The sequence below is a fragment of the Leucoraja erinacea genome, chromosome 1 (assembly GCF_028641065.1).
Source record: "Leucoraja erinacea ecotype New England chromosome 1, Leri_hhj_1, whole genome shotgun sequence".
Classification (NCBI taxonomy): Eukaryota; Metazoa; Chordata; class Chondrichthyes; order Rajiformes; family Rajidae; genus Leucoraja; species Leucoraja erinaceus.
In genome coordinates this window covers 159,463,236-159,475,924 of record NC_073377.1, presented here as the reverse complement: position 1 = coordinate 159,475,924, position 12,689 = coordinate 159,463,236, and the positions used below count along the sequence as shown (strand labels likewise).

At 38.0% G+C, this 12,689-nt stretch overlaps 1 protein-coding gene across 1 annotated transcript in view; it reads left to right on the top strand.

The window, feature by feature from the left end:
* Positions 1 to 12,689, top strand: part of lrba (LPS responsive beige-like anchor protein) — a 661,684-nt gene that overhangs the window by 300,709 nt on the left and 348,286 nt on the right. Inside the window, exon 37 of the mRNA XM_055646656.1 lies at positions 12,557 to 12,681. Coding sequence (XP_055502631.1) covers positions 12,557 to 12,681 — 125 coding nt within the window. The remainder of the gene's footprint in view (positions 1 to 12,556; positions 12,682 to 12,689) is intronic.

Here is a 12,689-nt window from a genome sequence, read left to right as displayed (position 1 = left end):
TCTATGGTTATTCACTTTTTTTTTAACTTGCAGCTCACAAAGAAAGTCAGAATATCTGAGCAAGGTTCCCTGATTATATATTTTGCTAATCTGTTGCAGAATTTGTTGCTCACTGGTAACTTCTTCAAAGCAATTTTTCCCATTTATCCCAAATGAATGAAAGTTCAGTTTCATAGGTGTTTTAGATTTGAAGTGATGCCTATCAAACAATTGCTGTTATCAAACAAATTTCTTGGCTTGACAGCATGAGGTTCAGAATCAAATAGTTGCTCCAGTCTTTCTTACATTAAGCAATGAAGGAAATACTAAGCAACTAAAGCAAAACAAAATCACTTACATATAGTACAAGTCTCATAAATTGAAAATGCTGATAACATTGTGGTAATTAAAATCAGGAGTGGAAAATAAATTGGATGGAGAACAGAGAGGTAGAAGGCTGTTAGAACTGGAATAGATTACCACAAGTAATCTAGGCATGTAAAGGAACTTGCATCTAATGCTCGTCTGGCTTGTTCCTCTGTCTCTTGGTTTATGTATTTGTCGTGCATCATATTTGTATTTAATTCAGACAAGAGCATATTAATTTTGTGCATGAACAGTCCATAATGTTTGGGACAAAGACCCATCATTTATTTATTTGCCTCTGTACTCCACAATTTGAGAATTGTAATAGAAAAAAAATCACATGTGGTTAAAGTGCACAGTCAAATTTTAATAAAGGCAATTTTTATACATTTTGGTTTCACCATGTAGGAATTACAGCTGTGTTTATACATAGTCCCCCCCATTTCAGGGACACATAATGTTTGGGACACATGGCTTTGCTGCTATTTGTAATTGCTCAGGTATGTTTAATTGCCTCCTTAATGCAGGTATAGGAGAGCTCTCAGCACCTAGACTTTCCTCCAGTCTTTCCATCACCTTTGCAAACTTTTATTGTATGTTTATCAACGTGAGGACCGAAGTTGTGCCAATGAAAGTCAAATAAGCCATTATGAGACTGAGAAACAAGAATAAAACTGTTAGTGACATCAGCCAAACCTTAGGCTTACCAAAATCAACTGTTTGGGACATCATAAAAAAGAAAGAGAGCACTGGTGAGCTTACTGATCGCAATGGGACTAGCAGGCCAAGGAAGACCTCCACTGCTGATGACAGAAGAATTCTCTCTATAATAAAGAAAAATCCCCAAACACCTGTCCGACAGATCAGAAACACTCTTCAGGAGTCAGATGTGGATTTGTCAATGACCACTGTCCGCAGAAGACTTCATGAGCAGAAATACAGAGGCTCCATTGCAAGATACAAACCACTGGTTAGCCACTAAAATAGGACGGCCAGGTTACAGTTTGCCAAGAAGAACTTCAAAGAGGAACCACAGTTCTGGAAAAAGGTTTTGTAGACAGATGAGGCGAAGATTAACATATCAGAGTCATGGCAAGCGCAAAATATGGAGAAGAGAAGGAACTGCCCAAGATCCAAAGCATACCGCCTCATCTGTGAAACACGGTGGTGGAGGTGTCATGGCCTGGGCATGTATGGCTGCTGAAGATACTGGCTCACTCATCTTCATTGATGATACAACTGCTGATGGTAGTTGCATTATGAATTCTGAAGTGTATAGACACATCCTATCTGCTCAAGTTCAAACACATGCCTCAAAACTCATTGGCCGGCGGTTCATTCTACAGGAAGACAATGATCCCAAACATACTGCTAAAGCAACAATGACGTTTTTCAAAGCTAAAAAATGGTCAATTCTTGAGCGGCCAAGTCAATCACCCAATCTAAACCCAATCGAGCATGCCTTTTATATGCTGAAGAGAAAACTGAAGGGGACTAGCCCCCAAAGCAAGCATAAGCTCAAGATGGCTGCAAAACAGGCCTGGCAGAGCATCACCAGAGAAGACACCCAGCAACTGGTGATGTCCATGAATCACAGACTTCAAGCAGTCATTGCATGCAAAGGATATGCAACAAAATACTAAACATGACTACTTTCATTTACATGATATTGCTGTGTCCCAAACATTATGGGGGCCTGAAATGGGGGGACTATGTATAAACACAGCTGTAATTTCTACATGGTGAAACCAAAATGTATAAAAATGGTCTTTATTAAAATCTGGCGACATGCACTTTAACCACATGCGATTTTTTTTCTATTACAAATCTCAAATTGTGAAGCACAGAGGCTAATAAATATATGATGGGTCTTTGTCCCAAACATTATGGAGGGCATTGTAGCGTAAGTAATGTGACACTTCATGATGATTGATTTTATATCTCATGAACACAATAAAGTATCTTTGCATAGATAATATAACATCGTCCTATCAAGTCTCTATACATTTCCAGTTCCACTGAGGCCATGAGTTCAAACAGCAATGTGGGATTTGCCCAAAAAGCTGTCTTAAAAAACTCATGATTCATTTATCTTCTCCTTTTTTCCACAATATATTGTTCTGCCATGTTCTTTCTGACTCGTGTCATTTTATATACATTTGAAGCCTATATATATTGCCATCTTACTTGCAGCGTAAATAGTTTGGCATCATCAGCAAATGTGAAAACAAATATTTTGTCTGTCTTCACAGAGGAATATACAGTACAACCACCTGGTAATAGTGAGATCAGCTCTAGAACATTAAACATAGAAAAGTACAACACAAGAACAGGCCCTTCAGTCCACGATGACTGTGCTAAAGATGATCTGATCAAGCCAACTGATCTCATCTGCCTGCACATGATCAATATCCTTTAATTTCCTGCAAATTCATTATCTAAAAGTTTCTTAAAATACCATTATCAAATCTACCTCCATTATTCCTGGCAGTGCTTTCCAGGCGCCCAACACTTTGTGTAAAACACTTTCACCTTTGAAATTTAAAGCTATCCAGTTATTGCCATTTCCACCGTGGGAAAAGATTCTGACTGTCTCCCCTGTCTATGCCTCTCATAACATTATATACTTCTATCAGGTTTCCTCTCAACCTCAGTCTTTCCTGAAAAAACAATCCAAGACTGTCCTACCTATCCTTATAACTAATACCCTCTAATCTCAGCAACATTCTGGTAAATATCTTCTTCTCTCCAAAGCTTCCACATCCCTCCTGTAAACGGGTGACCAGAACTGTATGCAATAACCCAAATGCAGTCTAACTAAAGTCCTATAAAGCTGCGACATGACTTCCGGACTCTTACACTCAATGCCCCGACCTATCCATCAAATGCCTTCTTTACCAACATGATCTTAGAGCAGCGGTAGAGTTGTTGCCTTACAGCGCTTGCAGTGCTGGAGACCCGGGTTCAATTCCGACTACGAGTGCTGCCTGTACGGAGTTTGTACGTTCTCCCCGTGACTGTGTGGGTTTTCTCCGAGATCTTCAGTTTCCTCCCACACTCCAGGCGTACAGGTATGTAGGTAAATCGGCTTGGTAGATGTAAAAATTGTCCCTAGTGTGTGTAGGATAGTGTTAATATGCGGAGATCACTGGTCGGCGCCGACTCGGTGGGCCGAAGGGTCTGTTTCCGCACTGTATTTCTAAACTGAACTAAGAGCATCAAATTTGATATATTCAAGTTCACTGATGATACAGTGAGATACATATTTGTTTTAGAAGTTTCAAGAGAACATAGAGAGGTTAATAGAATGAGTGAGTAGATGGCAGATAGAATAATATATGTAAAAATATGAGCTCTTTCATTTTGATAGAATAGATTGAATGAGCGAAGCACATTTTCTCTACAGGTGACCCAATTTTTGCAGCTGTTTGGGCAATTCACCCTTACAGAATTTACAAATCAATACGACAGATTTTGAAATATCAAATAAATTACCAAATAAAATTAGGTGGAAAAATAATATATGTTTCTAGATGCATGACGTGGCTTCTCGTTATGGAAAGTTGCCGCACGGACGGTTTCCTTGGAATACAAACCTCTGTAACACAAGGGTTGCCTATATAACAAGCAATTAGCAAGGCAGACCATATATGGCCTTTTGCAAGATTGTTTGATTGCAGCATTAGGATTACTTTTACTGCTGTTATGTTGGTCTCCAGTCAGAACACATCTAACATATTGTGTGCAGGTCAAGGCTCCCCACCAAAGGAAGGATATGCTTGCAATCGAGAGGGAGCAATCCTGGTTCACTAAGTTTATTTCTGTGATGCAGGGGAGTGGCAAGGCTGGGTAAGGAATTGTCCAATGTTGACCCATGTAAATTGTTATGGAATTTATCAATGTGCATATAGGGCATACAATCTCAACATTAAGGATAAATCATTCGCCACTGGGATGTGAAGCCATTTATTCCACTGAGAACAGTAAATCTTTAGAATTCTGAACCCAAGAGTGCTGTGCCTTGTCACTGAATGTATTTAATAAAGATATTGGTGGATACAATAAACCATCGGTACAAAGGACCATAGGGGGAAATGGCACCTGTTATTGCCGATTGTCTGTTATAATCAAGTAAGGTATTATCATTGTATGTAGTTGGAACCAAGAACTGCAGATGATGGTTAATACATAAAAGAGACACAAAATGCTAGAGTAACTCAGCGGATCAGGCAGCATCACTGGAGAACATGGATAGGTGAGGTCGGGACCATTCTTCAGACTGACTCGGTCTGCTGAGTTCCTCCAGCACTGTGTTGTTTCACGTTAAAACTAGGCGCTGATGCCGTTGGTCTGCACCAGTGAGCCCATCTACACCTGTTCAAGTGGCGGTTGGTGCCGTGCTATCTTCAGGTCACTGCCAACGACAGGACGTGCTCGGTCAATGTGGGGCTCCCTCCCCTCTCACCTGCTGCTGCTTTAAAGATGGAGTACATCGGCAACTCCAGAGGCGGCAGTGGGGAGAAGGGGCTGAATGGACAGAGCGACAGGTGAAGGAGGTCACGGTGGCGGGCAAGCAGAGACAGTGAAGAAAGAAGTATGCAGCTGATGAGACGGGAGAGAGCCCCACAGTGACCAAGAGCGTCCTGTTGGTAGCGCGGCCCGAAGTTTCTATCCGCAATGTGAGATGCAACAACAGCCGTGTCACTGAACTGTACGGTGGGTGAAGAAGGGCTCGCTGGTACACCTTGCAAATCGGGGGGGGGGGGGTGGGGTCGGAAGCCGTGGCTCTAAATGGTCGGGGGAGATGGTGCGAACGGGGTGAGTCAGCAGGTCCGTCCACTATATCTAAAATCCGTTTTAAAGGGGTCCATTGAAACAAGGGTTTACTGCAGACCACCATGGGTGCCGCACGATTGGCAGCCTCGTCAACAGTCTGTCTTTTAAAAACAAATTTAGTGTGTTTTAAAAGTTTTGTGTAAATATTCTCCGGTTTGTTTTACGTGGGGAGAGGGCGTGGGGGAAAGGGAAACTTTTTTTTCAGTCTCTTACCTTGCCAGAGATGCGATTATTTTCTGGATCGTATCTCTGGTCACTCTGGCAGTGATTATCTCTTACCATTATGTTAAAAAAATATTATTTCTGTAAGCCAGCCCTAACATTAATTTTTAGTTGGGAACAATACCATTGTGTTTATTTCAGTGCAGACTCTTAAGAGTGAGGAGGACTACATCAACTCTCCCTGTCGAGGAGCAAAATATCTCCCATATTATCAAACCATGTTACTGCAACAAAATTCATTAACAAAATCACCATTATTAATAATGCTAAATCTGATATATAGCACTTTAATATACTATTGAAATAATGATATCTTAATAGTGTAATTTAGTAAAACGATAAAACCAAGACACAAGAGACTGCAGATGCAGGAATCTAGAGCATAAACAGAGAACTCAGCAGAGCAAGCAGCATCTGCGGAAGTAAAGGGGTGGTCCGCAATTTTGGTCATGGCCGGCATTAGGACAGACACTGCCAAACATTAAAAGCATTCTTGAAGCTAAAAGTTAAGTTGTAAATATTTGGTACCCAGTGGGTTGGAATGTAGATACCAATTAAAAACATTTGGCCATGAGCTGTTGCAGAACTTGTTGCCATTGGTGAAGATTGTGTGTAAATGTAACACACTCTGTTAAAAGGAGAAACTATGCATTGGCGATCTGAGGTTCACTAGTAAGTGACCTGTGCAATAGCGGCAAGTAGTAAGTATTTTTGATTCAGAAGGTTAGGTTCTGCTTCACGTACAGAAAATACATAAATCGTAAATTCATCAGAAAATCGTGGAAAGGTATTAATGTATTCAAAGCCAAATGCATTATAAAGTATTGTCAAGTGATTGTCCTTTGAATAAAAATTTACAGTTTCCCTCAATTATTAAACAATACAACTATATTACCACACTATATTTGGCATGTTTCTGAATATGAATAATATTAGTCAGATTATCATCACAGTGGAATTCAATTTTAAGAGCATATTATGTTACTTCCATCAATTTGTATTTACTGTTGATATGTAAACTTGCCGCTAATATCCAACATTTGCTGAGGTTTATATCCAAGGTGTCTGAGTCTGAAGAAGTACTTTAGTTTAAGAAGGAGTATTACTGCTGAATTAGTAAGATGAAGCATGGTGGGAGACTTTCATCAAAGATGACTGGTCAAAGTTAGTGATGTTGCTGTTCTTTACTCCTATTTAGTTGTTGTAACTTATATTTGTTGTACCTGCTCTATGACTTTTACTCATGAAATTTCTGTTAATAATTGCAACATTTCTTAAACAAAAACACATTCATCTTTGTCTGAAGAAGGGTCTCGACCCGAAACGTCGCCTATTTCCTTCGCTCCATAGATGCTGCTTCACCTGCTGAGTTTCTCCAGCATTTTTGTCTACCATCTTTTAAATTAATTGTTTTAGTTCTCTGAAGTAATCAATTATCAAATTGTATAAAAATTCAAATGTGAAGGATTTTTATATAAAAAGTTAACTTTTCTATTTATCCATACGCAAGAATTGAACTACTTCCATTATTTCCATTTAAATAACTGGCTCCTGCTCTTTCTTCTCCCTGCTGGTGCCTGCTTTCAGCCATCCTGCCTCTCCCTTGTTTTCAGCCACTCTTCCCATGCTCGCTTTCATACAAGCCGCCTCACCTCACAACACATAACTCTGACCCTTTTATCTCTTCTAATTCCATCATTCAGAATCCCAAGCAGTCCTTCCAGGTGAAACGGCCATTCAACTGCACTTCTCCAAATGTAGTGAATTGCATACGATCTGTTCTACATTTAGAAATCAAATGTGGATTAGGTGACCCCTGTGCAAAAAAACTACGTTTGGTCTATAATTGTGAATTTGCGCTTCCAGTCACCCAACACTTGAAAAATCCATCCCACTCCCATGCTATTACTTTGTCCAAGTAATGCACACTATCATTTTGCGGAGACACGTTATTTTCTGTTGGTATGCGTCAAAGCTCTTGGCATTCAATCTTGAATTTACCTTTTCCAAGAAACCGTATTTAAATTACCAAAATACAGAACAGTCCCAGCAAAACAATTTATTTTCAATCCACGAAGCCAGGAATGTATTTACAGATAACTGGGTGTTTCCTGGAGAGCTATTGAATGGCTGCAGAGTGATCTGCATTTCTTTATCTATGCATGTGGCTTGAAAGTCAGATATACGCTTAGGGCCAGTTGCTCTTCTCTGAATCTGTATCCATGCTTTTTCCATAATCTGCTGAGCCAAGAGGCTGGATATACTTTGTATCTGCCCCCCTCAGTTTCTAGGTGTAGCAAAGAATTGCAGATGGTGGTTTAAATCGAAGGTAGACACAAAATGCTGGAGTAACTCAGCATCTCTGGAGAGAAGGAATGGTTGACGCTTTGGATCGAGACCCTTCTCTCGACCAGAAGCGTCAACCATTCCTTCTCTCCAGAGATGCTGCCTGCCCCGCTGAGTTACACCAGCATTTTGTTTCTACCCTCAGTTTTTACACTGCTTTGCATGGTCCCTTTGATTTGAATGGGGAAATTAATCTTTATTTTAAAGATAAGTTTAATTTCATTTTTTAATTCATTTTTTTCTTATGACATGGTATATTTAAGTATTTTAAAACACATATGTAAATGCTTTTAATTAAATTTATCATTTTAACTTTTTCTCTAATATCTTTGAAGAAAATAATAATTTGGGAACTTTGAACTATCTACAAATGGAAATGATTACACAATTATTAAAATGTATTAAATATAACTTAGGATTGCTGCAGCAATTTTCTTTTAATTGGAAGCCTTTCCACACATAGCATCCAGAATACATGGTCTTGTTTTGCTACCCGGACTTCCTTTCCCTGCTGAAAGAAACTTACACTGGGATTATTTGCAAGGAATTGGAGAGAGTTGTAGATATAGTCCAGTCCATCACACACACCAGACTTCCTACCATTGACTCCATCTACACCTCACGCTGCCTCAGAAAAACAGCCAACATAAGCAAGGATGTCCCGTCCATTCCTTTTTCTCCCTGTTTCTGTCCGGCGGAAGGTACAGAAGCTTGAAAGTGTGCACCACCAGACTCAGGAACACCTTCATCCCCTGTTATCAGGCTTCAGAATGGTCCTTCCATAAGCTCGGGTATTCTTCAATTCATCTCTACCCCATTAAAAATATTGGACTTAGTCCAAGGAACTGATACGCTACATTGCTGAAAACTATAATTTGCATTCTGTATTCCCCTTTGTTCTATCTATTGTACTTGAGTTTGAACTGATTATCTATGTATGGTATATTTGATATGTTTGGATAGCATGCAAAACAAAGCTTTTCACTTTACTTCAATACATATGACAATAATAACCCAGACCAGAAGCATTTCATGGCCATTAGCAATCAATTAGCCATTAGCATATCATGTTTTAATACTCAAATTTCATCGTTGAATGTGTGGTAATAATTAACTTGATTCTCCTTAACCAAGTCCCACTTACAGCATGTAATACTGATCAAGTTTATGTTAAATAAGGGATCAAATGTATTGCCTATCAATATTGTATATATCCAATACGTGGAGAAACTCGAATCTGCACTGTAACGTATCTTTCTAGTTTTTTATGTTTTTAAGGTCATATTTTTAGGTCATGTATCTATCATGCTGACATGCAAAAACAGTATTCTCAAAGTGCCACTTTCATCTTTATTCTGTCTCAGATTTGTCCCATAAGCCCTTTATGTACCTTAGAATATAGCACAAGGGTATGTCAGTAAATGTAGGAGTTATCTAGTCATGTCACAAGTGATTTACATAGTTATATTGATTCATCTACTTTAGTATAGGTAGTATAGTCCCTTCTAAGCCATAAGAGCTTTCGTATCTAGCGAAAAGATGGCAGACCAATTCAATTTTTCTTCCAGAAGACATCACCTCATTTCATTATTGTGATTGTGAAAAGTTATCTATCAGTCTGGAATACTGAAAAATAGTGAAGTTGGGCTCCAGCATTCAACCTTCTTGTTCTAATTGAGCCAAACTAAAACATCAATAGATAATTGTATTAAGTTCATATCAGAAAATGTTTCATTTTACTATCAAATCAATTTTGAGAATTTTTTCAGGGTTAAAAAATTGGAAATTATGAGGGTTTGTTTTTATACAATAACATCTGTACAACATTGCTAATTGGTATGAATTGATTTTTGCAAGTATTCCTTGATATGCAAAAGGGTTGCACTCATAGAAAACCTTTTGTTAAGCTAAAGATGAAAGGACTAGGCGGTGTATTTTGGTATGTTGGCGCAATGTGTTCCAATGGGCAGACAGTACTGTGCTCTTCATTTTAGCATAAAGCAGATTCATAAATCAAGGACTCGTAAAGCTTCAATGACATTCACGTGTAAAATTTATAAATCAAAGAATTCCTGCATTACTATAACCAGTTGTTTGAAAATAGTTGAAAATAATTCAAGAAATTGTTTTATTTCTTTGAATTGTAGGCATTTGAATACTCTACTTTTCTAATCTTGTTGTTAAATGTATACATGTTGAAAGTTGTTGCTGGCAGGCTTACAGATTCTTGTCAATAGGCCATCAAAAAATAATTGGAAATATACCATAAAGGTGTATCTAGAATGCATTTTTAAGTGTTTATATAATTTAACTATTTTCTTTTTCATGGTGATATTCCTGTACAATTTCAACATTTCAGTTTGTCTAAAGTAGTCCTGGTTTCTGGAAGATACTGCTGTGCAGCATATTGAATCAGGAGTTGATATCTAGTTAATGGCTCCTATCAATCAGGGATAAATTACATACATTTATAAAACCTAGTCCTGTTCAAAAGGCTCAGACACTGAATAAATATACTGCTTTATCATTGACTTCCAAGCAGAAGTTTTTTTTGTCAAAAAATAAAAAATTGCGAATTGTGACCTTTTTAGGGAGTTCCAAAAGATGTACAGTTATTCAGCAATTGTATAAATCATATTCGGAGGAAGCAAATGGACATGAGCTTTCTGTCATGATTATTCTTGAGTGGGGCATCTTGTTGCTGGAGAACTAATTACACAAATGATGTATAAATGAATACTGCAGATTCCCTTTGTAATTGTAATTGTTGTTATCTTGAAGAAAATGGGACCACGTAATTCTGTCAAAAACTGTCAAGGATGGATGAGAAATTAAAAATTTATTGGCTTTAAAAAAATATTTAACACAAAGTAACAGAACGATTGATGGCTGGAGAGGTTAACACATTTTACGGGCTTTCATTAGCTTTTCACATTCATATGTTGTTTGTGGCAGTGTGTGAAATAAGCTTTGTAAGAAATCTAGGTCTTGAGAACTAATTACTTCTGCCGATTGCCATACTGATGAATAGACCTTCATTGTATCTTTCCCCAGAAGACTGGGTGCAGTCTATGATTCACGCCTGGATCTCAGTAGATATTTGATAATAATTTTAATAGCTGAACGTTGGAAGCTAGGATGATGAAGTGCCTGTTCTGGCACTGCAGCTATCGCAGCCAAACACATAACAGTCTGTCGCATGTGGCTAAAAATCGAGTAATGGACCTTGTGTTCACATTTTTGGTGGGGGGGGGGGGGATCAGGAATTTTAAATAAAAGAAGAAATGGAGGTAGTTCAGATTGTAGCTGATTTTAGAACACAATTTGTTTTTTTCTGAACCTCACCATTGTCTACATTGCACAAATAAAGAGAAGAGTGCATGCACATGTATTTGGTGATAAAAACTTAATTATTAGCTACAAACAAACGTGTAGGAGATTTTACAATGGGATTAAGACCATATTAGTAAATTAGTAACACAAGTGATTTAATGGCTTAATTACATTGATAAAGCTGTAGACATAAATTCACTTACTACTGGGAAATGCAAAGTACTGAAACAGAAATGTCCACATTTTATTGAATGCTAGTGTTTGTTTAGATTGTATTTTGTAACCGAATGGTTTTATATCAGAGGCATCTCACTGGTATTAAAGGTAACTCTTCTGTTTCTCTGCACTATGTTTATGATTACTACAAATAATGCTTGAAGCTTGGTGGTTGAAATACTGTTTTAATATTACAATACTATCTGAAATTGTAATATGTCTGTCGTTCCTGGAATGAATTGGTGATAATACATGGAATCCATTTAGACTGGGAGAAGAGACAATGTAATATTAAAACAAAAAATGTTGCCCTCCTTCGAATAAAAAGATTTATCTGATGTTTAACAAATAGTCCCATGTTGAATTTTGAAAGCATTAAAACGCTGTAAGAGGAAGAGGGAGTTCTGCAGACGGTGCTTTTGAGCATTCTTCCAATTTGACATGAACAGATAAAAAAAGATTTTACGTAAGATTTTAAGTCCATTTTTGTATTTTGCTTATTATAGTTTAGGAGGCAAAATGTCAAGCACACCTAATTTTAATGTGAAAAAATTCTAATGTCATCTGTTTTAAATATATTACCTTGCTTTCTATAGGAATGGGTCTTAAAATATCAGTAAAAGAAAGGAAATGCATTTTCTTATATTACTCCATGCCTCAGGGGCTAAATGTAATGAATATTTTAAGAGATTATTTTAATTAAATTTCTGCACGTCTAAATAGAGTAATATTTTATTATCTCTCATGTACGAGCATAACAGTACTGTTCATTAAAGTTAACACTTTCTGGACTGAGAATGCAAGGTATGATTTACTGACCTTGTGTGAAAGCACACAAATTGGGAAGAAAAATGATGAAGGGGTAGACTTTGATTAATATAGGTAATGCTATACCATATTTATAATGGCCTTTTCCCTATTCTGGTTTATAAATGCAGTCACAGCTAAAGGTGTCCTGCTGAGGCTGAAATGAGGCTGAAATCAGAGCACATGCCACTAGAGTGTGGGGAAACTGATCACACTGTCAGCAATTCATTTCAAAATGATGTATTTAGTGCTCATTTCACCTTCCAAGAAGAAAAGGGAAAGGGGTTTCTTAGTCTGGAAGGTGATATTGTTATTTTCAAGGACAAACCTAACTTAAGGATTGCAGGCTGCAAAAATGACCAACCAAACAAGGGGATCTTTATTCAGCACTTATGTGCTACCATGCTGTTTGATAATTGCTAACATATGTGCTGCCTCTGTTTCATTGCAGTCGTCCTCGTGAGTTCTGGCGCCTTGACTACTGGGAAGATGACTTGCGGCGCCGCCGACGGTTCGTTCGCAACTCATTTGGATCAACACATCCTGAAGCCACACTTAAAGCAGCAATTGAACACGGTTAGTTT